This window comes from Bos indicus x Bos taurus, chromosome 10, assembly GCF_003369695.1.
Source record: "Bos indicus x Bos taurus breed Angus x Brahman F1 hybrid chromosome 10, Bos_hybrid_MaternalHap_v2.0, whole genome shotgun sequence".
NCBI lineage: Eukaryota > Metazoa > Chordata > Mammalia > Artiodactyla > Bovidae > Bos > Bos indicus x Bos taurus.
This window is the reverse complement of record NC_040085.1, coordinates 5,650,062-5,677,266: the sequence shown is the minus strand read 5'-3', so window position 1 is coordinate 5,677,266 and position 27,205 is coordinate 5,650,062. Positions and strand designations below refer to the sequence as shown.

Here is a 27,205-nt window from a genome sequence, read left to right as displayed (position 1 = left end):
GCAGGCACTAGGCTAGACATTTCAAAAAGATTTTCCCATTTTAGTTACTATTTTTTTTTTTCAAATTTTTTTCAATTTAGTTACTATTTAATCACTGTCTTTATCACCTCTAAAAATTCATGAAATTTTCTAGAACCCTACAGATAGAAGCTGCTTTATTTTGAATTATAATAGTGCAGCTCTTGTTTCCCAGGATTTTTTAACTGCAGCTCTCCTTCCAGAAGGTAGGTTATCACATGGTTATTTATGGAAGAAACACTAATGAGATGCTAGGTTGACAGATGATACAAGATATGTGGTACCTTTGCTTCAGTTCAGTTCAGTTCAGTTGCTCAGTAGTGTACGACTCTTTGCGACCCAATGGACTGCAGCATGCCAGGCCTCCCTGTCCATCACCAACTCCCATAGCCTACTCAACTCATGTCCGTCGTGTTGGTGATGCCATCCAACCATCTCATCCTCTGTTGTCCCCTTCTCTTCCCGCCTTCAGTCTTCCTCAGCATCAGGGTCTTTTCAAATGAGTCAGTTCTTCGCATCAGGTGGCCAAAATATTGGAGTTTCAGCTTCTGCATCAGTCCTTCCAATGAACACCCAGGACTGATTTCCTTTAGGATAGACTGGTTGGATCTCCTTGCAGTCCAAGGGACTCTCAAAAATCTTCTCCAACACCACAGTTCAAAAACATCAATTCTTCAGCACTCAGCTTTCTTTACAGTTCAACTCTCACATCCATACATGACCATTGGAAAAACCATAGCTTTGACTAGATGGACCTTTGTCAGCAAAGTAATGTCTCTGCTTTTTAACATGCTGTCTAGGTTGGTCATTGGTTTTTTTCCAAGGAGCAAGCGTCTTGTAATTTCATGGCTGCAGTCACCATCTGCAGTGATTTTGGAGCCCCCCAAAATAAGGTCTCACTGTTTCCATTGTTTCCCCATCTATTTGCCATGAAGTGATGGGACCGGATGCCATGATCTTAGTTTTCTGAATGTTGAGCTTTAAGCCAACTTTTTCACTCTCCTCTTTCACTTTCATCAAGAGGCTCTTTAGTTCTTCACTTTCTGCCATGAGGGTGGTGTCATCTGCATATCTGAAGTTATTGATATTTCTTGCGGCAATCTTGATTCCAGCTTGTGCTTCTTCCAGCCTAGCGTTTCTCATGATGTACTCTGCATAGAAGTTAAATAAGCAGGGTGACAATATACAGCCTTGATGTACTCCTTTTCCTATTTGGAACCAGTCTGTTTTTCCATGTCCAGTTCTAACTGTTGCTTCTTGACCTGCATACAGATTTCTCAGGAGGCAGATAAGGTGGTCTGGTATTCCCGTCTCTAATAATTTTCCAATTTGTTGTGATCCACACAGTCAAAGGCTTTGGTGTAGTAATGACCAAACACTAACTTGTCTGAGAAGTTGAAATACTGTTTCCATAAAGAGCAGTTTTGTGTGCAGCCTACTTTTTTAAAAGTTTGATTGAAGGGAAGTAATGGTGGGGGGGTTATCAGAGAAGAGCAGCTTTGAGGAAAGGCTATTGTGAAGATTCTATAATATGGCTCTCATAATTACATGGAATCTAAAATCTTAGAATTGGAAAGAACTTGGAGATCATTTAGGGCTTCCCTGGTGGCTCAGAGGTTAAAGTGTCTGCCTGGAATGCAGGAGACCCGGGTTCGATCCCTGGGTTGGGAAGATCCCCTGGAGAAGGAAATGGCAACCCACACCAGTACTCTTGCTTGGAGAATCCCATGGAGGGAGGAGCCTGGTGGGCTACAGTCCATGGGGTCGCAAAGAGTTGGACACAACTGAGCGACTTCACTTAGAGATGATTTATTCTAACTTTGGACTCATTCTACAGAGAAGAAAACAGCACCCAGAGAGAGGAAGTGTCTTTCCCAAAGATAGAACTCGGGTTTCTTAACTCCCCTACTCTGTGGCCAATCCCTGTAATCCAGTATAAAATATGTATGTCACAGACTGGATCTGGCAATGAGGAAACAGTATTCTTTTTCAAACTTGGTTCTCAGCATAATTTGATATGTAACGCTGCAGTCAGTTGTACCCTGAAAAACTTGAAAGGATGGTATTCCAAGAATTGGTATTGTTTTGCTCCTCTTTTACTTTTTCACACATGTTTCCCAGGGGCAAAATAAGGGAAATTCAGTCTGGTGGGTAAAGTGGGGTGGGGCAGGTTTGAGACCCCGTGAGAAAGTCAGACCCCGCTGTAGTCCATACAGCTTGTATTTTAACTTGAAGGCAACGAGGAGCTATTGAAGGATTTAGAGCAGCATTTAAAGCATGAATATAGTTGCTTTTAAGTATTTTTTTTTTAATCACAATAACATATGGATTGTTGTGTGAATTCAGATGCTACGTCTAAAGCCAAGTTCTCCTTGTATTTCCAGTCTCCCCTCAGAGGTAACCACCACCACTCTGGTGTGTATACATGCATATGAGATATAGCTAGGATTATTTTGCACATGTGTTTTAAAACAAATATTATCCTGTCGAAAAAATCAATTTGAGGAAAAGAGCTTGGCTTTGGGCAGTTTTGAGAAGCAGCTGGCCACCTGTTTACTTTGCTTGGTGTTCACAGAGTATTTTGTGAACATTCCAGTTTGTAAGTGAGATTCTCACACAGGGACTGGTGCTGTGGGAACCATCTGGCAGACCCCAACCATGACAGCTGCAAACCCTCCAGCCACACCCACCAGGCCTGCTTGCCCCTTGGCTCGCCCTGGCTCCAGAGTTTGCTTCCTGCACTTGTGCGATTGTAGGGCAGCTGGAATCCACAGATATTAACTGTTCCTTGTTCACAGATTAGGGAAAGGACAATGTGCTTGCCATGTGTTATGGAACAACTGAAGGTCCAAATATGACCATGAGTTCCTTTTCTAAGGGAAACAAAAGATTCATGATTTGGGGTTTGATCTTTTAACAAAAGTATAAATATAACAAAATGTATCTATTTAATAAAATGGCTTTCCTTTATCAACAGTCAAATTAAAAGTTATTATTACCAAAGTAACCAAAATATCCTTATTACCAGAATAAGGATTTTTAATACATTGGAGCAAATCCATAATTCATGTCTCTTTAGTGTAGATACTCAAGTGAGGTCTGGGAGTGTGGGATATAAGCAATACAGCTTTAGGAATACAAGCAGATAGATTTATTTATTCACTAATTAATTCATTCAATACACATTTAGTGCTTATTATGAACCAGGTCATAATAATTAATGCACTGGTTAAATCACTGTTTGATTTTCTAAATTAAAACTCCCAACCCATTGCAGGAGACAGATAAACAATGTAATGAGTACCTATAATGGGTTTTACATACAACCAGTGATTTGCCAGTTATTCTATTCATTAAACTTCTCTAAATTTTTAAGAAAAACATCCAAGGTTAAAATTCTTCCACAAAAACATTCAGAACCGATGTGGTGCAAAAAACAGAAGACCACTTTCTGTTGTTGTATACTCAGTCGAGTCTGACTCTTTGTGACCCCATGGACTGTAGCCCACCAGGCTTCTCTGTCCATGGAATTTTCCAGTCAAGAATATTGGAGTGCGTTGCCATTTCCTTCTCCAGGGGATCTTCCCATCCCAGGAATGGTCTCTTGTGTCTTCTGCATTGGCAGGCAGATTTTTTAACCACTGTGCCACTTGAAAAGCCCACTTTCTGTTACTGATTTGAAATTCTGAACAGGTGATTTGGCAGGGGTTTAGGGGGGTGGATATGTTACTGTGTTCTTGGGAAATGTATCTGGGATTTGTCCCAATCCTAGACTGGGATCCAAGGCTCCTAAGCAGGAAGGCAGAGCTCATTACTTAGGATGCAGTTTACTCTGATTCTTTCCTGCCCCTAATCCCCAAAAAACATTTGCCAGGATAAAGGCAAAGGCCTTTAATCAGGTACAAGTTTTCCCTGAAACAGATTAGGTAGAGGTTTTTTTCAGCAGGATCTTACTGCGAGACTACTAAAAAGCTTTAAACAAGGAGCTTTATATGTTATTCAGCATTTTCATACCTCCAAATATTTTAATGAAAAGGAGAGTCATGTACTTTGCAAAATCTTACATAAGTGATTATAAATATATTCAGTTCAGTCGCTCAGTTGTGTCTGACTCTTTGTGACTCCATGGACTGCAGCACGCCAGGCCTCCCTGTCCATCACCAACTCCCAGATTTACTCAAATTCATGTCCATCACATGGGTGATGCTGTCCAACCATCTCATCCTCTGTTGTCCCTTTCTCCCGCCTTCAGTCTTTCCCAGTATCAGGGTCTTTTCAAATGAGTTAGTTCTTTGCATCAGGTGGCCAAAGTATTAGAGTTTCAGCTTCAGCATCAGTCTTTCCAATGAACATTCAGGACTGATTTCCTTTACTATGGATTGGTTGTATCTCCTTGCAGTTCAAGTAACTCTCAAGAGTCTTGTCCAGCACCACAGTTCAAAAGCATCAATTCTCTGGCTCTCAGCTTTCTTTATGGTCCAACTCTCACATCCATACATGACTACTGGGATGGATCTTTGTTGGTGAAGTAATGTCTCTGGTTTTTAATATGCTGTCTAGGTTGGGCATAACTTTTCTTCCAAGGAGCAAGCATTTTTTAATTTCATGGTTGCAGTCACCATCTGCAGTGATTTTGGAGCCCAAAAAAGTAAGGTCTCTCACTGTTTCCATTGTTTCCCCATCTATTTGCCAGGAAGTGATGGGACTGGAAGCCATGATCTTAGTTTTCTGACTGTTGAGTCTTAAGCCAACCTTTTCACTCTCCTCTTTCACTTTCATTAAGAGGCTCTTTAGTTCTTCTTCACTTTCTGCCATAAGGGTGGTGTCATCTGCATATCTGAGGTTATTGATATTTCTCCTGGCAATCTTGATTCCAGCTTCTGCTTCATCCAGCCTGGCATTTCACATGATGTACTCTGCATGTAAGTTAAATAAGTAGGGTGACAATATACAGCCTTGACCTACTCCTTTCCTGATTTGGAACCAGTCTGTTGTTCCATGTTCAGTTCTAACTGTTGCTTCTTGACCTGCATACAGACTTCTCAAGAAATCTGTAGGTAAGATTTCTGTAGGTAAGGTGGTCTACTATTCCCATCTCTTTAAGAATTTTCCTGTTTGTTGTGATCCACACATTCAAAGGCTTTGGCATAGTCAATAAATCAGAAGTAGATGTTTTTGTGGAATTCTCTCGCTTTTCCCATGATCCAGCAGTTGTTGGCAATTTGATCTCTGGTTCCTTTGCCTTTTCTAAATCTAGCTTGAACATCTGGAATTTCACCGTTCACGTACTGTTGAACCGTGTTAATAATGTTAATAAATATATGAACATTCTCTATTCCTATAAGGGAAAGTGATGAAGGAGCTGGCCGGTCAGCGGGAGCTGTTCCTGGAAATTCCCAAGACCTCAGCACAAGTCTGGAAAGGGAGGTGGAGGTGTTATGGTGGAGGATTATGGGGGGCATTTGTGACCGTGCCAAAGGAAAAAAAAATCTTGTCAAGAAAAGACAGTATACAAAGACTTGTTCATCAAAGCCTGTAACCCAAAGGAGTTCGCTCAAAGCTTTATGCCGAGAATTGCAGGCGAGGCAGGTCCCAAGGGTCAGGCGCCCCTTTCTTCCAGTCCCACAACCTTTCCCTCGGTGCTCACGTCATATGAGTGACCTAGAACTGACCCTTGAGTCTCTCTGGGCCTCCTCCCGGCGCCCCCGCCCCCGCCAGAGCGGATGCCAACTCTGCAGCCGGCAGGATGTACGGAGAAAGCCGGAGTCTCTCTCACTCTGTGGTCCAACCCGCCCCGTCGCCATGGTGACCGCCGGAGTCACGCAGCTCCACCCCTTCCTCGCGACGTGGCCCCACCCCTCCGAACCCGGAAGCTCGCGGCTCGCGCCCGCTGCGCGAACAATTCCGGAGGAGGGAGGGCGGCGGTCCGGTCTCGCTCGGTCGCGCGCCCCGCCCCTCGGAGGCCGGCCCTCCAGCGCGCCCCCACGGCTAGCAGCGCTTACGGATACTGAGCGCTCAGGCCTCCAGCCCCAACCCGGGCCCCAGCAGCCTCCGAGGCCGGCCCCCTTTCTGGAGGGAAGAGCCGCCTTGGGAGGAGGGACAGGGACCTGGGGGCGGCCACGGCAGGTGAGGGGTGGGAGGGGTCCTGGGAAGCCTGGGATGTGGGTGTATGATGTGTTTGTGGCCGCAGGTGAGAGTGGTTTGTAGTGATCACGGCTGCCTCTGTCGGTGTGACTTTGTGAGTGTGGCCCTTAGTGGGTCGGCTCATGTGACCATGCACGTGATTGTACGTCCCTGTGTGTGTGTCTAAGGTCGTGTCTGAGTTCATGGGGGTGATCGGTGTGCCTGTGACCCTGCCTTTGTGTAGCTGTCACCAGTGGGACTGGAAGAAGGTGGAGATCTGTGTGTGTTTCGCCTCGGGTTGGGGGTCGGGTACTTGACCTGGACATACTCCTGTTATCCCATATTGGGGCTACACTGCTGCAGCCCAGGAACGCATTTTTCCTGTAAACTTTGAAGAACTCTGAGCAGACTAGTTATTTTGGAGATTGCACCTCAGCCTGAAAGTGATAAATGCCTTTGTCATTGCTGAGCACGGGCCAGGTGTGAGGAAAGTGGCAGGGCTAAGCTGTCTCACTTTCCTCTTCTCCTTGTCCTCGGGAGTCCTAAATTCTGCATTTATGCTGCTTCTTTGTCTCCACCTACAATGTTCCAGCTCCTCTTGGCACCGAGCTTCAAGAGACTGAGGGGTAATTGAATAGCTGTGTGCAAATTTCCAAAAGCTTTAATACTAAGACAGGGTACAAGATGAGATGTGACCGTCAAAATGTCAAGTAGTCAGCTTTTCCTCCTATGAGGTTTAGAAGATAATAGAGTAAGCTTCTGAAGATGAGGATAAATCTTCCCCCCAGGAAACCTAAAAAAAGAATAGCTCTGTACTGGTGTGGTGAGGTATGGAGACTTGCATTAAAAAGCCAAGGGCATCCTCCAGAGACTCTTAGGTTCTAATATTTTGCTATTGCTTGTGTCAGTAAGAATCATAGATTGTCTGTATGTAGAGCATATGATTGAGGAAAAGGATCAGAAAATCTCTGACTAGTTGAACTGGTTAGATGACTTAAACATTTGTAAAGGTGATTTCATTGGCTGTGAATTGGCAGGGTCTGTTGAAATCCTGAGGGATAAGTGGACTGTAAAGTGGCTGGTTTTGGTGAAACCTTGATGGAGAAGTGCATGTAATTCTTGCACACTCAAAACTGGCAGTTTTATCCTGGAGCAGCACAAGGGCCAGAGAGGACTGGGTGTCTAGAGCACTCTCTGAGAAGGGGGTTTCCCTAAGCAAGACGAAGGGAAAATTCCTGCCACCCATTTCCCAGCAGCATGAACAGGTGCTTTTGTTTTTGTGAAGAATTGTGAGAGATCAAATCAGCGTTGAGCTCCTGGTCCACATTCTTTCTTATTTAATACCGATCAGTTGGATCACAGTCTCAGTGAACCTTTTTTTTTTTTTTTTTTACCATATGCAGAATGTTCCCCTTGTGACTTGGAAAAGTATTCCCTTGTAGTGGATGAAAGAGAGCTAGGAGAACAAAATTCCTTTTCATACCACTCACAGCCGCTTTCCCTTTGCAGCAGTTTTTTTCCCTCTTAAATGTCAGTTGGTCATATGCAACATTTGGTATCTAACTTACGTTTCATGTACTGCCAAACTAGCACAAGTGTTCACATCACTTGCTTCTATAAAAATGTAGTCACCGTTCAGTGGAATCTCCAACCAGTGAGATTAGTTATAAAATAAATGTTATAATATTGAGTGGTTGTGGATAATACTGAAGACTGTGGTAAGGAACCTTGTTCTACTTACTCCTGAGGGAAGAAGTGAATGACAGTGAGTGTGTGAGCCTGTGTACAATGTGTGTGTGTATATTTGTATGATAGTTTGGTTTGGATGTTGCAACTGATTCCAAACTATGAATCATTTATTTTATCCCAAGTTTGGTGAATATAGAAGCAAAATTTCTGACTTTAGTCAGACAAAGTGTTTTGAGTAGGTGTTTTGTTCTGATCTGTTGAGTAGGGATTTTTTTCTAAACATGTTTTTGATATTTCCTCCTGTAGAATAGTGATTGTTTATAGTAATGGTATACTAGAAAATGTCTTGATTAGGCAATAGTTAGATGACATAGGAATAGTTCAAGTCTGTCCAGGTAGAAAGTTTTCCAGAATTAACTATACTTACCAGTTGCTTTCAGTTAAAAGCAGTGACCAGCTTAGAGAAGGGCTATAGTTCAAATGGCTTCAGTTTTTTAACATGTTAATATTTGTTAAGAGAAAATGGATATGCAAAGAATGATTTTCTTTATTTCAGTATGAATAAGAACTACATCCATGCACATTGATTGTCTGTATAATACTGGCTGATGATTTTCTTCATATTTTAGAACCACTGAAGATTTCAATAAACTTTTCTAAGAACCATCCCAGCCTTGAAAGAAAAGGCCAGTTATTACAGTGTTAAGGTTGTAAACCTAGTTTAATATTGGATGTCTACATTTACCATCTCCTTGGGGTTCAGTTTAGTAGCCCCCAAGGCTAGAGGTAACAGTTGAGATTGCTGAGTGCCCTTTTTTTTTGAGGGAGCAGATGTGGAGGGCCAAAGAGGAAGATTCATTGGCTTAACAATCCCTGGCACCTGACCAGCCCAGAAAAGCCCCTCTAAGTTTCTCAGTTCACAGTCAAGCCTAAGACTTAAGTCCTAGGGTCTCAAACTCATCCTAGCCCTGCTAGGAAAGTCCAGGCTTGTGCTGCAGTAGAGGACATGATGCAAAGGAGCATTTGAGTCCTTCCAAACCAATGGGTAGAATTTCGTCATTTGGCAATAAGAATCTGCAACAAGGAACTATAATTTTCAAGTTCCTGTTATGAAACAACATAGATTTTTAAGCAAACAGGGGCAGCTTTAAGTTGAGGATGCCCGGCCAATGTAACACTAATAGGTACCCAGGTTAAAAGGGATTCTAGGATTGACTAGTTCGGCCTGCTTAGGATGCAGTCATTTCATTTAGTCGACAGATAATGCCTGCTGTGTACGAAGCACTATGCTGCACTTTAGGGAGAGAGTAGTGAAACAATCCTAGATGAGAAAACAAGCCCCCAAAGGGTCAGTGACTTTTCCCAGGTCATAGAACTATAACAGCTGGAAATCATTAATCTCACAATAGAAGACCACCTGTTTTTTAAAGGCCACATGTTTTATTTTTTTGCAAGTTATTGTGCCTTCAGGAATGTTCTGGTACTTTATCATGGATCTTCAGCGTGCATTATATCACTTTTACCACATCCATATGAACAGCAAGTTTTTCCTGTATTTTGCATTAAAATCTATGTGTGTTTCTGAAGCTGTCTTCTCCTAGAGTTAGATTTATGGCATTTTATGAATTTATGAGGAAGCAGACTTAGCAGCAGCAGCAGGCTTACATGAACTCCTTTTTCTAGTGTGGACTGTTTCCTAGAATTCTGTCAGACAGGAACATCTTTATTAACATAGATTCTTAAGGTTTTGTTGAAAGACAGGCTATTCTACTGCATTTGGAGTCATGTAACTAGGACAGGCAGTCAGGGGTCAGAAAAGACTGTCCTGTGGTCCTGGTTTTGCAATAGCCATGGGATCTTGGGTAAGTCATTAACATTTTCTAGACCAGATTCCTCTTTTGGAGGAACTAAGGGGGTTGGAATAATTCTCTCTCAGGGTACTTCTTGCTTGCTCCATGATTATAGGATTTCACCAATTGTTTTCTGTTGACAAGGTAAAACAGCCCATTTCCTCGGTTTTACCTTTTAAAGTATTGTTGGTAGAACCAGACCAGATTCTACATTTAGTTCTGATGTAAACATGAATTCTTGACGTGAAACATCACATGCTTTTATTTCAGGGTTAACCTCCATTTCAGCTAACCATGGGAGAGATTAAAGTCTCTCCTGATTATAACTGGTTTAGAAGTACAGTCCCCCTTAAAAAGGTATGTATGGTTTTACTACACCTCTTATTTGCAAAATCTTGTATTGTTTTTCATGTGTGATTTAGACATTATGTCTTAGTAGTGTTTGAGAGTAAAGGTTATTGCCAAATATCACGACTGGATTGCAGAACATAATGTTCAACCCCTTCCCTGTCAAGTATAATCAACTTTTGAGACTCATTCAAGAGTAAAAGTCAGAATAACTGTACTCATTATTTTGCAGTTGTTTTTACATATTCAAGCAAGCAGGAATACGTGTACGCCTCTGTATAGTTTGGTGGAAAGTGTAAGCAACAGCACCTGTACAGTAAGTGCAGTTAGATTCTGTTAGAAACCATTTTCCTGTTCTTCAAGATTGAAGATTTACATTATAGATCCTCTGTTTGCCATAATCTGTACTCATTCTGTCATAGTCATCTTTTAGAAACTTTATTTGCCTGGGTTGTCCAAAAACCCTAAACACTTACGTTGAAGTCTGTTGACTGTGAGTCTCAAATTAATCCCAAATGCTTGGGGATCACACTGACAAAAGTTGTGTCAGAATAAAATCTTTGCTGATCCCCTTACAGAAGTATTAGAGTACTATGATCTGAAGATCATCTATGTTGCTGTTAAAATTATTTTGTCAGGGTAGATAGCTGTGGAAGTAGCATGCAAGTTTGAATTAATAACAGAGTTACTCTTCCTATAGAAATTTGAGGTACAGTTTCTACATAGAGACAGAATACCTTCCACTATTGTAGGAAGTCCCCAAATACAGTTTAACAAAGTGGGTAGTGGTGTGCCCATTTTACAGATGAGAAAACCAAGGTTCATGGAGGTTAACATGTTAAAGTCACATAGTCTAGTAGAGTTTGGGTTAAAATCAAATTATCTGGCTTCAAAGCAGCTTGGCAAAGGGAACCTGCCTTTCTTCTTGCTACCCCAGGAACTACTGTCTGTGCTAGAAGAATTGCCACTGGAGTCCCTCTGCCTTGTCCCATCCCCTCAAGTAATTAACATGGGCTCCTCTTGATGAACTCACTCAGCAAGCTAATCACTAGACCCAAAGCAACACAAACTTACCGAAATATACTTGGAAGTAGTTGTAGGAAGTAGTTTCACTGATATAGTGTTCTCCTTTGGTCAGTTTGGTCCATAAGTGATGAAGAGTTTGCTTGAAATTTCATAGTGCTAGATTTTAATTTTAGAAATCTGAATATCGTATCTCATGTTTTATTATTAGAAGGTTGGAATTTACTGGATGCACTATCAATGGTCACTAAGATTTTTCACTACAATCACAGCAAAAAGAAACATGAAAAGCAAAAATGTGAGTGGCAGAATCCAAAGAGCAAAAACATAATCATGAGATATACCGTCACTTGTGGAAGTCTGGAAAGTATTGGATAGGGCCCTCTAGACTTTGCCCTGCCCTGTTCATCTGCTAAGTGACTCCGGTTAGCATGCTGCCACCCACATTGACACCATAGGCCCCACAGCACTGCCAACTTGGAGCTCTCAGAAGATGGAACTTGGGGCTTCCCTGGTGGTCCAGTGGTTAAGACTCCGTGCTCCTAATGCAGGGGAAAACAAGATCCAGCATGCCACATGGCATGGCCAAAGAAGAAAAAAATAGAACCTTGAACCTTTTAATATAAAAGTAGGATAAGTATTGATTTGCATTGGCATAAGTTCAAGCAGTTAATGTACTTTTCCAAATAGCACCAAAAAGTCAGCCAAAGAGAACGAAAATCACCTATCATGCAGTGCATACTGTAGCGAACATTTTTGCCACTATTGAACAGTCAGTATCTGCCAGACTCTGTGCTGAACACCTGATTTGTCTCAGCTCATGTAATGCTCATCTTTTTCCCTTACTGGGTCAAAAGCCACTAAATGAGGAAGGTTTCTGATGACCTTCCTCCTTCTCATCCCCCTTTCCCCCAAAATCCAGTTTCTCCCTGAGCCCATTCCCCACACCTGACCGAATGGTTTGAAATACTCTCTGGGGACAGTGACACCTATACCTGCCTCATCCCTCCTCTCTAGCAGAGGTCTCTGTCTCAGAGGCTTGGGCTAGATCAGGCTCCTGAAGCATCTCACTCATGGTCCCATCTCTACCCAGCTTCTCCCCAGAGCCCGGAGTCTTTTCTATCTCTCGTCTCCCCTTTCACACACTAACCCTGCTGATCCCAGCCAGCCCTCTGGGCCAGCACTGGAGAATGACTCTGCAAATTGTCCTCCTCCTACATGCGCGCATGCACACACACAGCCAGAAATATGGGGGAGAGTTAAGATGCCATGTGCAGAGTCTACTGTTTAATGGTGAACAAAATAAACTTCAAATAATCATGACTGGAGAGGAAAATTCCAAGCTGAGAGAAAAAGAAGCTCTCGGGAAAAGTATAAAGCAGTTCCATGGACTGTGTCAGTTCTGAAGAAGGAAAAGGAGACAAAGCTGTTTATTATATGTACTGTTCTGGTGTGATCCCCACGTTAGTGTGTAAACCACCAAGACAGTGGTATTAAAATTGTCAGCGAAGTTACGGTGTCGAAATAACTATTAATATGTAAAATCAAATCCATGAGATTTTTCATTTTCTTCTTATAACTTTCCCTCCAGATTATTGTGGACGATGATGATAGTAAGATCTGGTCGCTCTACGATGCAGGCCCCAGAAATATCAGGTGTCCTCTCATATTTCTCCCTCCCGTCAGCGGAACTGCGGATGTATTTTTCCGGCAGATTTTGGCTTTGACTGGATGGGGTTACCGGGTTATAGCTGTAAGTATTGTTGATTTAGGATAACAGTGCAGGTCCACATTTTCTGATTTTGTGTGTGTGTGTGTGTGTGTGTTTCTATTTCTGAGTATAGTAATAGGCATGTTTCTTATTGTAAAATACTGTTTTTCATTTTTAAAATGTGAAAGGGAGTTTTTTGATGAAGGTGGTATGGTTTGAAAACAAACGGAGGCGCAGAGGAGACAAACCTTTATCGAAGCTTTCTCTACCCTCAGCTTGAACGTGCATTTCCTGAATAAGTCTGACTGGTAGGAAGCATTGTTGTTGTTTATAGATGAGGCTGAGGTCTGGACATTTTAGAGATGGCTGAGGGTCACACAGCCAGTAGGCAGCAGAGGGAGAACCCAGCTCAATCTTCTGACCCCATTTCCTCCCCCCTTTTATTCCATCACTGCTTGTGAGCAGCAAAGGGGACCGAAAGCTTGCTTTACTGTGAGTCTTTGACAGGTGAGGTGAGGTTCATTAATTAGCTCATATCCTTCACATTTGGTTAAAAAGTATGTTGTTTCTAATTGTTATCACTGCTGCTGCTGCTGCTAAGTCGCTTCAGTTGTGTCCGACTCTGTGCGACCCCAGAGATGGCAGCCCAACAGGCTCCCCAGTCCCTGGGGTTCTCCAGGCAAGAACGCTGGAGTGGGTTGCCATTGCCTTCTCCAATGCATGAAAGTGAAAAATGAAAGTGAAGTCGCTCAGTCGTGTCCAACTCTTGGCACCCCCATGGACTGCAGCCTACCAGGCTCCTCTGTCCATGGGATTTTCCAAGCAAGAGTACTGGAGTGGGGTGCCATTGCCTTCTCCGTGTTATTGCTGAGTTTGGTCTAAATCTAGTTTTGCATTGGTCATTCTTTAATCTCCCTCTCTGGGAGGAGGGCGTAGGCGGGAAGGCGCCGTTGCTCACCATAGAGTGTTCGGCACGCCTTGACTAGGTCAGGATGGTGGACTTCGGTTTCCTAACTTCCCCGAAGCAGAGGCCCTGGCTTTGGAGCTGGCGGTTGTTTTCTGGGACCTAGAATGTTAACATGTAAATGGTACTCCTCATGGGAGTACTGCTGTTAGTATACATTTTATTTACTGCCTAGAGGAGAGAAAATGTGGACCAGGGCTCTTCTCTTAGAAGGAAACTGAAAATTCCACTGGGGCTACCACCAACTGGGGTCACAGGAGACAAATGCAGTTCCTCTTCCTCTTGACAGCCCTGCTTTTTCTTGGAAAAACTTGTTACTTTCGGCCGCCTACTTTCCCCCCAGGTCTTGTCTTCTCCAGGTAAATCTCTCCGGAGTCTTTAACCATTCCTCGTATGGTGTGTTGGAAGCCCTGCCATGCAATCCTCCCTTGTTCTGGGTTTTCAGTAATCCCTCTCTGCACAGCATTCCAGGAGAGGAGGGTGGTGGCCGCCCTCCTCCTAGTCCTTTGCAGCTGAAGTGGTGACACTTTCTGTCTAGGTGATCGCTGTTGGTCAGCCAGGGAAGGGGAAACTGAGCAGCCCCCCAGCTGTCTGTCTCACTTTTGAGCGTTCTTCAAAGCAGACAGCATGTTTTTGGTTCTAAACTGACAGGGCACACAGCCTTGCCTTTTGCCTGGATATTTCTTCTTGCCCTCAAGCTTCCTGATGTGGGCATTCCCTATTTCTTAGCTAGATAAAGAATCAAGGAAAAAGACAGCAGTGTCTTCAAAATCACTTTGTCCTTAAGATTTGATCAAAGTGCCAGGAGATTTCTGAAATTTTACTAGACATCTGTTAGTATCCAGCAGTTAAAAATGCATGGGTCCTTTTTTCATTTACATTTTTATTGAAATAATTATAGATTCACATGCAGTTGTAAGAAATAATAGATACCCCTTATATACTTTGCCCATTTTCTCCCAATAGTAACGTTTTATAAAACTGTAGTAGAATATCACAGCCAACATTGATGTTAATATAATCCACCAACCTTGTTCACATTTCCAGTTTTACTCGTACTCATTTTGTCAAGAGATTTTTCTGCATCTGTTGAGGTGATCATGCGGTTTTTCTTCAATTTGTTAATATGAGGTATCACACTGATTGATTTGTGAATATAGAAAAATCCTTGAACCCCTGAGATAAACCCCACTTGATCATGGTAGATGATCTTTTACTATATTGTTGGATTCAGTAGTATTTTGAGGATTTTTGCATCTATGTTTATCTGTGATATTGGCCTGTAATTTTCTTATTTTGTGAAATCTTTGTCTGGTTTTGGTATCAGGGTGATGGGGGCCTCATAGAATGAGTTTGAGAGTGTTCCTTCCTCTGCAATTTTTTGGAATAGTTTTAAAAGGATAGGTGTTAACTCTCCTCTAAATGCTTGATAGAATCACCTGTGAAGCCATCTGATCCTGGACTATTGTTTGTTAGAAGTTTCTAAATCATAGTTTCAATCTCTTGTAATAGGTCTATTCATGTTTTCTATTTCTTCGTGGTGCGTGTTCCTACTGATTTCTCCTTTAAGCAATTGCCTGTATATTGAGGTGCTCTTACATCGGGTGCATATTTATTTACAATTGTTATATCTTCTTGGATTAACTCCTCGATCATTATGTAGTGTCCTTCTTTGTCTCTTGTAACAGTCTTTATTTTCAAGTCTATTTTGTCTGATAAGAGTATCGCTCCTCCAGATTTCTTTGATTTCCATTTGCTTGGAATACCTTTTTCCATCCTTTTAGTTGCAGTCTGTATGTGTCCCTAGATGTGGGTGTATCTCTTATAGACAGCGTTCAGTTCAGTTCAGTCGCTCAGTTGTGTCCGACTCTTTGTGACCCCATGAATCGCAGCGCGCCAGGCCTCCCTGTCCATCACCATCTCCTGGAGTTCACTCAGACTCACGTCCATCGAGTCAGTGATGCCATCCAGCCATCTCATCCTCTGTCGTCCCCTTCTCCTCCTGCCCCCAATCCCTGCCAGCATCAGAGTCTTTTCCAATGAGTCAACTCTTTGCATGAGGTGGCCAAAGTACTGGAGTTTCAGCTTCAGCATCATTCCCTCCAAAGAAATCCCAGGGCTGATCTCCTTCAGAATGGACTGGTTGGATCTCCTTGCAGTCCAAGGGACTCTCAAATATATGGGTATTTATTATTATTAACTTGTTTATTTTGGGCTGTGCTGGGTCTTCATTGCTGCATGGGCTTTTCTGTAGTTGCAGCAAGCAGGGGGTACTCTCTAGTGTGGTTCATGGGCTGCTGATTGTGGTGGTAGCCCTAGATCTTGTTTTTTGATCCATTCAGCTAGTCTGTGTCTTTTGGGTGGAGCATTGATCTATTTACATTTAAGGTAATTATCAATATGTATGTTCTTAATTGCTGTTTTGTTAATTGTTTTGGATTTGGTTTTATAGGTCATTTTTTCCTCTCCCTCTTTTTTTCTCTTCTAACCACTCCAGTATTCTTGCCTGGAGAATTCCATAGACAGAGATGTCTGGGGCTACAGTCACAAAGAGTCGGACATGACCAAGTGGCTAACATACTTTCACTTGCAATTTGATGACTATCTTTAGTGTTTTGTTTGGATCAATTTTTCTTTTCTATGTGTATCTATTGCAGATTTTTGGTTTGCAGTTACCCTGAGGTTTTGATATAGTGTGCTGTCTCTGTCTCTCTCTCTCTGTCTCTCTCTCTCTCTCTGTCTCTCTCTTTCTATACACACACACACACACACACACACACACACACACGATTGTTCTAAGTGCTGGTCTCTTAATTTCAAATGTATTTCTAATGTCTTGCATTCGTACTCTCCTTTTCTCATGATTGCTGGGTTTGATATCATATTTGTGTGTGGATGATTTCCTACCTTTTACTGTATATTTGCCTTTACTAGTGAGCTTTCTCATTTGTAATTTTCTTGTTTCTAGATGCGGCCTTTCTTTTTTGTCTAGAGAAATTCTTTTAGCATTCATGTAAAGCTGGTTTGGTGGCGCTGAATGGAACCTTGCTGAGTAGAGTATTCTTGGTCGTAGGTTTTGCCTGTCATCACTTGAAATATATTGTGCCACTCCCTTTGGGCCTGGAGTAGCATCATTACTCCGAATTCTTTTTCAGGTAGAGTGCCTGTCTCCACTTCATTTGTTCTTCTCGGGTTTTATCTTGGAACACATTTCTTTGCATATCATTTTGTCTAGTTTTCTGTGTTTGTGGCCTCTGTTCCTCAGGTGTCTCATTATGGTTTCTTCTTTGGGTATAGGCTTTTTTTTGGTAGGCTTAAGCCTTTTTTGTTATGGTTGTTCAGCAATTAGTTGTGATTTTGGTGTTTTCATGAGAGGAGGGTAAGCTCAAGTCCTTCTACTCCACCATCTTGTCTCCAGCTTTTTTTTTTCCCCTATGCTTATAGTCTCTCTTGCTCAGAGTGTCAGATGCAGAGGCCTTCCACCTGGCACTTTAGGCCAGACACCTCAGCTCTGGGACACTCCTTAGGGCACAGACATTTTTAAATTAAAGGATTCATAAAAATGTCATCTCCTTTCTTTTAGGCTATCATCTGACTCAAACTCTCAAATTTTTGCTAGGAAGAGTCTGTTCTCCATCCTGCCTCAGAAAAGTGGAATCGTATCCACGAATGGAATTTTAATAGTAAAACTAACATATTACATCATATCTGAAATTATCCCATAATTTACATGGTGGTATCTATCCCAATGATTTGTCATTAGCCAAATAAATCTAAGTGCTTAAAACAGCAAGCCTTTAAGATGAATCTTACGTGTATTAAAGGGCACCCTTAGGTGACAAACCTGAGTCCCCTAGAAAGGAATTAGTGACTTGTGTTTCTTTTTCTTCATTATTGTCGACGTTAAGGGGTTACCTGGGGTCAAGCACCTGAAATGTTTAATCACAAACAAAAGTACTACAAGAAGTCAGATAGAATGACTAAGTCAGTAAACGTAGAGGAACAATTTTATTGAATACTCCCTTAAAGAAATGCTACCAAAAAGAGAGGAAACTCTCCTTAGAAGGATTTCTAGTTCTGAGCCATAATTCAGAATGAAATTGGTTTAAGGGGAAAACAAAATTTTCTTACTTGAATAGGTTCTGCTCTGTTCACCCTTGAACCTCAGAGTTTCTAAGCTATTTGGAAAGGAAATTGATGTGAATTGAAATTGTTGTATACGTAGTATCACTAGAGTGTGGTTTTTATTTTTATTTTTTTAATTGTTCTGTTAGATAAAATTGGAATTTTGAAGTCTAGGATAAGATGAGAGCTTATTTTCCTATGTTTTGAAAAAGGAGCAGAGATTGAGCAAATGAGAAACACTGTTGTGAGAGCCCTAAATTTTTCAGATACATATGAGTTGTATTTTACTTTTACAATTTTTAAAATAAATTTAAAACTTGTTATATTCTAGTTGCAGTATCCAGTTTATTGGGACCACCTTGAATTCTGTGATGGATTCAGAAAACTTTTAGACCATTTACAATTGGATAAAGTGAGTACCTTGAAACTAGTTACTCACATGTGATTTTAATGCAACATTTACGTCATTGTCTGGTGTTGTCTTTTTTTTTTAATAACAGCTCTTTAGAGCTAGAATTCACATACCATACAGTTTACCCTTTTAAAGTGTATAATTCACTGTTTTTTAATATATTCAGAGATATGTGCAACCATCACAACAGTCAATTTTCGAACATTTTTTCCACCCCAAAAAGAAACCCCATACTTAGCAGTCACCACCCTTCTTCCTCCCTGGAGCCCTGTCTGTGGATTTGCCTGTTATGGATATTTTATATAAATACAAAAATGTAATTTGTGGTCTTTTGTGACTGGCTTTTTTCACTTCGCACGAGATTTTCAAGGTTCATCGATGTTGCAAATTCTATCAATAACTCATTCCTTTTAATTGTTAAATAAAATCCCATTGTATGGATGAAACACATTTTATTTACCCATTCATCACTTGATTTGTTTCCACTGGTTAGTTATTATGAGTGATGTTGCTATGAACATTCTTACACAAATTTCGTTTTCAGTTCTCTTGAGTACATGTCTAGGAGTGGAAATACTGAATTACTGAATTAAAATTTCTGTTTTCTTAAACAGAAACTGTAAAGTAGATTCATTTTCTAATATAATCTGTGAATAATATTTTTTAACTAATATAACATATACACCATTGTATTTTTTCTTGACAGGGTATAGACATTGCATTTAAATACAGTATTTCCTAAACTTCTAACTGCTGTAAATATTTCAGTCTAATGACTGGTGATAACATTATATTCTGTGGTTGGTGATAATTAAAACAGTTTTTTGATACTTCAAGATTAGTCATTGTTTTTAGGATCCTTGTGTTTGTTTCTAATTAGGTTCATCTCTTTGGGGCTTCTTTGGGAGGCTTTTTGGCCCAAAAGTTTGCTGAATACACTCACAAATCTCCCCGAGTCCATTCCCTCATCCTTTGCAATTCCTTCAGTGACACCTCTATCTTCAACCAAACATGGACCGCAAGCAGGTAAGAATGTAAACATGTGACCAACAGTTTTGTTATTTTTAGTGGAATTGAAAATGTTGATGTTTGGTTTTTTTGAAGCATTAGAGAGGGAGGGGCCATATATACTTTTGTCTTCTGAAACCATCCTGGCTTTTAGCATTAGAAACAGTCATCCTTGCAAAGGAAAAGAATTGAGAGAATTCTAACTTCAGTGTTTCCCATTATTTTAAATCATCGTCTGGCTTTATTATAGTTCACATGCCTTTACGGTTTCCCTTCAGTGCATATCTCACTGATACTGTATTCTGCTTGCTCCACTTAGTATTTTGTGTACAGAGTCCTGTGTAATGACTGTTACAGTTTTTTTAAGGCCTTCGGCTTCTCTCAATTTTTCATCAGGTTCTACTGTAAATCTTTGTGTGTAAATTACTTTGTTCCTCTCTTTCTGGGTTATTTCCTTGAGATAGGTTCCCCGAAATGGAGAGACTGTTTAGTTCGCTGGCACTTTTACAACATTAGTCTGCTTTTTAGAAAGATGGAGAGGGCATAATGCTTTGCAAGGCAACCAGTGGGGTACCTGCTTTATTGGAGCCATCCCTTCGTTGATTTTATCGTTTGAATTAGTTTTATAGATGTCTAATGGTACCTTAAAACTGACTTCACTATATTTCTTTCATTGCTAACAAGGCTAGGCTCTACCCCCCAAAAGTAGCCTATTGACTTAACTTACCTGAGTGATCAGATTGGTTTTCACAAAATGTTCTAGGTAAACATTGTTTTCATGGTTTTCACAACTATTTACTATTGCATTCTGATTTTTTAAAAAATGTTTCCTGATGTTTTCTCACTTATTTACTCAGCATTTGTGCAGCAATTTCTTGTATGCATTAGACAGATACTTCATGTCCAGATGATGCACCAAAAGTCATTCTTTTTGATGATTTTTTCATGTTGTTTTGATTGTCAGAAGTCAAGACTTCCCTACTTAGTGCTCTTGCATATCAGTAATTTTTTATCAAATGTCTGAATACTTACTATGTGTCACACAGAGGCTTCAGGGATGAACAGAGCCAAGAGGATGACCCCCCGCCCCTCACTCAAACACAGAAAGCACCCAGGCAGCATCCCCTTTAGAAGTTAAGAAGCTGTTGGGATGGGTTGGAGTAGAGAACTTAGATCATTGAAGGTGACTGAAAGATGGCTAACTGGTCCTTATAAGGGACGTTTACTGAGAATGTATATCAGAAGGTGGTCTGTACCTTTTATAAGTCATTTTCAGCATAGGTTTAAAAAAATTCATGTTTACCCTATATAAGGGCTCCCAATGTAATTAATGGAGTAAACTCTAACTAAAGATCACATATAGAAATACATGAAGATTGAATTGCCTTGAATTAGCCCAAGAATCCCCTAGTAGCAATAGTAGGTATAATAACTGTGATTTTACTATTTTGAAATCTATCCTTTAATGTTAATCAAAAGGTGATATAAACCTTAAGATTGATATGGTAAGTGTTCAGTTTTCCACAAGTAGCTTAAGCCATTGAAAATAAGGCCAACTAGAAAATAAAATCTTGGAATTATCAGAATGTTTATCTCAATAAAGGCATTTTGAAATATTGCTTATAATTATTCCCAATCCTCAAAGGTTTGATCATATGAAACCATAACTCTTTGGGAACTTGAGAAAGCATTTATAAAAACTGGATGCTTCAAAACTAGCTATTTGAAGGAAGAGACTAGGTTTTTTAAATCTCTAAATCCCAAATGCCTAGCTATACAGAGCTTCAATATTGAATGAATACTTGCCACTCATGTATTGTCTTGTAAGTTTAAATGTCAGTTTTTTTGTTTGTTTGTTTTTTACAGCTTTTGGCTGATGCCATCATTTATGCTTAAAAAAATAGTTCTTGGGAACTTTTCCTCTGGCCCAGTGGACCCTATGATGGCTGATGCCATTGATTTCATGGTAGACAGGGTAAGGATCATGACCTTGGGGAGGGGACACCTTGACCTGGGAATTTTCATGTCTTCTTGGTTCCTGAGAAATACCTGTCTCATTCAGTGTGTATTAGAGGTGTTTGTTAAGTATTTTTCCATATTAACTTTAATACATTCTAGATGGATATTACGGCTACTGAATAATTTATCAGAATCATTTGGGGAAATTTAAAAAACACAGACTCTAAGGCCTCACACTAGGCCTTGAACTGGAATCCCTGGCCGAGGGCTCTGGGAATCTGTTTTTACCTCACTCCTCCACTTCTGCCTCCCCAGGTCAGTGTGATGGAGCAGGTTTGTAGATGTGCAGGTAGAAACTACTGGATAGATGATTTTTTCTGAGGCCTCTTCCAGCTCTAAGATCACTGAAATGTTTCTCTGTCTTCATTAAGCTTCTGGAATGGGCTTGCTGCCCACAGGCACCTGGTTGAAGAGGCAGCTCAGGTTGAGGGTTGTGGAAGGCCAGGTGCCCAGAACAGAAAAGCATCACCACTTCCAGGGCCCAGTTATGGTCTCAAATACATTTTGTCTCCTCAGTGGTTAACTTACTGGCCCCACCACACATAATGCCACCTTTATAAATAGAATATTATCTGTGGATATAATGTAAATGTGAAAAAAATTTTTTTGAAAAATCTTTACCTGTGTTTTTTCCTGCAGCTGGAAAGTTTGGGTCAGAGTGAACTGGCTTCAAGACTTACCCTGAATTGTCAAAATTCTTATGTGGAACCTCATAAAATTCGGGATATCCCTGTAACCATTATGGATGTAAGTTTTCTTTAAGTAAAACAGATGCTTTACCTTTTTTATATGTATATGTCAAGATCCACCTTACAAATCATTTTACGATTTTTCAGTGTTGCTTCAAACACTGCATTGAATTTGTTTTTACCACCTGCCCCCCACACAGCTTTCTCAATTTCAAAAAAAATCTTTTATTGCTTATCCTGTATTTTTCCTGGAAGGAATGACACCATTGAAATAAAAATAAATTTAAACAAACATGGTAGTCCTTACCCATTTTGGTTTGCTTTGCTGTTCTTTTTAAGCTGTTACAAATCTGGGCAGCAAAACGAAGGTGCCAGAATCCCATAAAGTCCAGTTAACACAAAAGCTTGCTTCTTACATGTTTTTTTGATTATAGTAAAATACACATAAAAAAATTCACATAACAAAATTTAAACTACTTTTAAGTGTACAGTTCAGTACCATTAAGTATATTTATAGTGTGGTCCAGCTGCCACTGTTAGCCATCTCCAGAACTTTCCATCATCCCAAACTGAAACTCTGTACCCATTAAACAATAACTCTTCCTTCACCATTACCCCTAGAGACCCTAGTAACTTTTGTCCTGCTTTTTGTCTCTATGAATTTACCTGTTCTAGGTACCTCATGTAAGTGGAATCATATAAATATCCTTATGTATCTGGCTTGTTTCACTTAGCATATTTCTAAGCTTTATCCATGTTAAAGCACATGTTAAAAATATCCAGTTATCCTCCAATTAAAAATAAATTTAAAATTTTAAAAATCATTCCCTTTTACGGTTGGATAATACTGCGTTGTATGTATATACCGCAGTTTGTTTATCCTTTCATCTGTGGATAGACATTTGAGTTGTTTCCACCTTTTGGCTACTGTGAATAATGCTGCTGTAAATGTTTGTGTGCAAATACACATTCAAGGTTCTATTTTCAGTTCTTTTGGGTGGTGCATACCTAGAAATGGAATTGCTGAATCATTTGATAATTCTGTTTAACTCCTAGAGGGACTGCCTTACTGTCTTCCACAGGGGCCATACCATTTTACATTCCCATTAGCAGTGCATAAGGTCTCCAATTTCTCCATATCGTCGCCAATATCCTTGTTATTTTCTTTATTTTTTTCTAATAGTGGCCACCCTAATGGATGTGAAGTGGTATTTCACTGTGGCTTTGACTTTTTATTTTAATCATATAACTGTTCTGTCTCACAATAGATTTATTCCTAAATGCAAGTAATATGGTATTTAAATTAAAAACTGATTTTTATCAGGTTATTATGAACATGTACAATAACTTACTATTTTCTATTGTAATTGCTACATTCCAACATTTACCACGACACAGAGTAAGCTTGTCAATACTCTCAAAGAAATATATGGTCCTCACAGTGCATTTGCTCTGCCTGCACTTTCAAAGTTATGGTCACCACTTAAGTACATGGTCACTTAAAATGTCTAGAAGTTTTAGCAAGGTGGAGACGCACCTGTCTTTATTTTCATGGGTTTTTTTTTTTGTCTTTTATATTATTTGAATAATTTTTGCATGAGTTTGAACATAAATTTGTGTATTATGATTCTTGAGTCATATATTGCAAACTTCCAACAGTGGCTCCCCCAGGAAAGGGCCTGGACTTTTTATCTAATATTCTTAATTTTTTAGATAATTATTTTCACAGAGTATATCACACATATAACTGCTTTTACATTAATACTAAGTTCTTTTGGGGTTTCATGATCTTTTTGAAATTGGTGTTTTCAGTGATTGCTTGCTATTAATGTTCTGTTAATTTAATTAACTATCTTTGAGGACAAATGAAATTCATGGTATAGTTTTTTTCCCCTAAACAATGCAAAAGACATTTGGCAGTAAAATCTGTGTGTTTTACTTTGGAGTTAGAGTCACTAGGGATGAGCAGAAGGTGGTGGCCCAGACTTCAGAAAGGTTCAACCATGTCTCCTGTAAGGAGTGCTTGGGGGGACACTTTGCTTAATGTGAAAAGAACACATTGAAATAACAGTTTTGTCCTCATATTCTTCTAAAGGTGTTTGACCAGAGTGCACTTTCAACTGAAGCTAAAGAAGAAATGTACAAACTGTATCCTAATGCCCGGAGGGCTCACCTTAAAACAGGAGGCAATTTCCCATACCTGTGCAGAAGTGCAGAGGTGAATCTCTATGTACAGGTAGGCCCTTGGATGGAACCCAGAGTCTATCGTTTGAAACATAAAGCTTTTTGGTGGTGGAGAGAGAGAACTATAAAATTCTCTGTAGGAATGAAGCACTAACTTGATAAAGGTGGTCTCCATGAGTAATTTATAGAATTCAAGCATAGTAGAGACACCTGGGTGCCTGTCCGCCCACTCTCCCTTCTCTATGAACCACAGGCCTGAACTCACACACTGAGGAGCCATTTGGTACCATGGAACCTTGGCTCCCAGATTCAAGGAATTCAGTCAGGACACCAGACTTAAATGGAGTCAGTCTGAGTCCCATGAAGTGACTTCTTGGTCGAATTTTAATGCATTAAAACGTACACACAATCTAACACACACCACCTCTTCAAACACCTGCCTAAACTGATATTAGAACAGTGTGAGAAACAGCTGCTTTGCAGTTTGGCAAATAGTGTCATGACTTAAAAAACCAATCATGTTCTTTGATCCTGTCTGATTCCCAGAGACAGTCATTATGATATTAGAACAGCAGAGGATGGGAAGGACCTGATTCATAGCAGCAGAGGAGAAGGGTAAACACCTGCTTGAGAAGCAGCGTGCTGCAATTTAAAATGTTAGTAAGAAAATGTAGTTGCCCAGAAAGACTGGTTACATAATGATTTTTGACTTTTTGTTTTCTAATTTTCCTCTAGTTAGTATATATTACTCTAGTTTTTTAGTGTTTGTATGTTTATTTTTATTGAGGTATAATTGGTTTTTTGGGCTTCCCTGGTGGCTCAGACGGTAAAGCATCTGCCTGCAATGCAGGAGACCCAGGTTCAATCCCTGGGTCTTGATGATTCCCTAGAAAAGGGAATAGCAACCCACTCCAGTATTATTCCCTGGAGAATTACATGGACAGAAGAGCCTGGCAGGCTATCGTCCACAGAGTCTCAGTCAGACACAACTGAGCGACTAACACATACGTAGTTGGTTTATAATGTTAGTTTCACGTGTTCTACGTAGTGATTCAACATTTTTAGATTAGAGATTATGTTCCATTTAAAGTTATTGTAAGATATTGGCTATATACCCTGTGATGTACAGTATCTCCTTGTGGCCTATTTTATACGAGGTAGTTTTTACCTTTTAACCCCGTACCCCCATCTTGCTCCTTCCCTGAGTACTCTATAATTTAGAAGTAGAAATTATTAATATGCGACAGTGATGTTTAAAATAATCATTCTGCATTTCTGCAGATACATTTGCTTCAATTCCATGGAACCAAATACGCAGCTATTGACCCGTCGATGGTCAGTGCCGAGGAACTCGAGGTGCAGAAAGGCAGCCTTGGCATCAGTCAGGAGGAGCAGTAGCTGTTAGTGACGAATGGTCCAGCGTGTTTGTACAATCAGTGACGTCAGTGCCCGCCAGTCGGCCTCTCTTCGGTTGGTCAGGTTCACCGGTTATCACTGTGTTTGGAACTAGGACTGACGGTCATCTTCGTGACAGGCAGCAGCTCTTCTAAGCCAGTGTAACTATTTCCTCTTCAGTTTTTTTAGCTTTTGAACTTAAGTACTTTTGGAGACTCCCATTTTAAGAACTGTGAAAATTTTGCTACCGAAAGTATTTACCCACTATGTTCTTAATTATTAATTTCTTAGTTTGGGGGTTTTGTAGATTTTTTTCCTTTTCTTTCTGTCTTCCTTTCTTCCAGTTATTTGCTGTAAATGCTGCATAGCCACGTTATGTATAGCACATTTGTTTTTTTATGCTCTCTTGGTTATAACAGTTATTAGAGTGCCAAGGCCGTCACCCACTGTTTGCTCTCCTGCAAATCAACTACTTCTAATTTCCAGTTAAGCCAGTTGTTTTTAATTTTGGCTGTTGTCTTTCTACCCATACAGTCTTTGGAATAAAAATTCAATTTCAATGAGTTGAATTTTATGATTTTATGATTTTTTTGGCTTTTATGATTATCGCAGCTGCCAAATGGGCTGCCTACACATAGGACTCTGAGAAGCAGAGCATGGTGTTTGCCAAACCTGTGTGACTTTTGGTAAGTGACTTAATCTCTCTAAAGCACACTTGGCTCATTGTTAGATTACAAAAACAGTCATTTACTGAGCGGCTGTGCTGGCAAGGTACTTTTCATACCTGCTTTTCACCACCTCAGTGGAAAAATTTAAACACACATAGAGAAAATAGTATAATGAACTAAATCCCCATCAGCTTCAAAAATTATCACCTCATTGATGGTGTTGCATCATCTCTTACTCCACCCTCACTTTTTCTACATATACTCGTATCACTGGGTTATTTTAAGGCAATTTCTGATATCTTATTTCATCTGTAAATATTTTTCTATATACCTCCAAGAGATAATGCCATTATCACACTTTAAAAAATTCAGCAATAATTCTTTCATACTAATATCCAGTCAGTGTTCCTATTTGTGATTCTCTCATAAATTATCTTTTTACAGTTGACGTGTTCTACTTAGCTTCCAAAGTTCACACTTTGGAAGGACCAGAACCGACCAAAAAGATCCTCCATGACAAAAGATATTAAGAAGAAATCACAACCAGATGGGTAGGAGGGGCACAGTTACAATATAGCCAAGTCCCATACCCCCAGGTTGGGGACCCACATACAGGAGAATTATAATTGCAGAGGTTCTCCCAAAGAGGGTTCCGAGCCCCAAGTCAGGCTCCCCAGCCCAAAGGTCCTGCACTGGCAAGATGAGCCCCCAGAGCATTTGGCTTTGAAAAGCAAGCAGGGCTTACTTTCAGGAGTCCCAGAGAGCTGGGGAGGTAGACACTCCTCTCTCAAAGGGTGCACACAAAACATCACATGTTCTGGGTTTCAGGGCAGGAGCAGTAATTTGATAGGAGCCTGGGTCAGACCTACCTGCGTTTTAAAGTTTCCTGGAGAGTCAGGAGGCAACTGCAGCTCACGCTAAGGGTATAGACACTGCTGGCAGCCAATCTTGGGAGCTCATTCTACCATGTGGACACTGG

General features: G+C 40.5%; 1 protein-coding gene and 1 non-coding gene across 4 annotated transcripts; both read left to right on the top strand.

Moving 5' to 3' along the window:
• Positions 1-1,617: 1,617 nt before the first annotated feature.
• Positions 1,618-1,689, top strand: TRNAS-GGA. The gene has a single exon. It is a non-coding gene; the product is annotated as a tRNA-Ser (tRNA).
• Positions 1,690-5,805: 4,116 nt separating this feature from the next.
• On the top strand, positions 5,806-26,127 carry SPG21 (SPG21, maspardin). Of its 3 annotated transcripts, none has more exons than XM_027552979.1 (9): positions 5,866-6,144; positions 9,951-10,037; positions 12,643-12,804; positions 18,183-18,263; positions 19,144-19,289; positions 21,138-21,246; positions 21,930-22,037; positions 24,075-24,215; positions 25,445-26,121. In XM_027552979.1, exons 2-9 carry the CDS (start codon positions 9,975-9,977, stop codon positions 25,559-25,561), a joined length of 927 nt encoding a protein of 308 aa, XP_027408780.1. In that variant the 5' UTR covers positions 5,866-6,144; positions 9,951-9,974; the 3' UTR covers positions 25,562-26,121. The 3 variants fall into 3 exon arrangements, with proteins under 3 accessions (XP_027408779.1, XP_027408780.1, XP_027408781.1); XM_027552980.1 differs by lacking the exon at positions 5,866-6,144 and adding an exon at positions 7,755-7,859 and having other exon boundaries at positions 25,445-26,118; XM_027552978.1 differs by lacking the exon at positions 9,951-10,037 and having other exon boundaries at positions 5,806-6,144; positions 25,445-26,127.
• Positions 26,128-27,205: the final 1,078 nt, after the last annotated feature.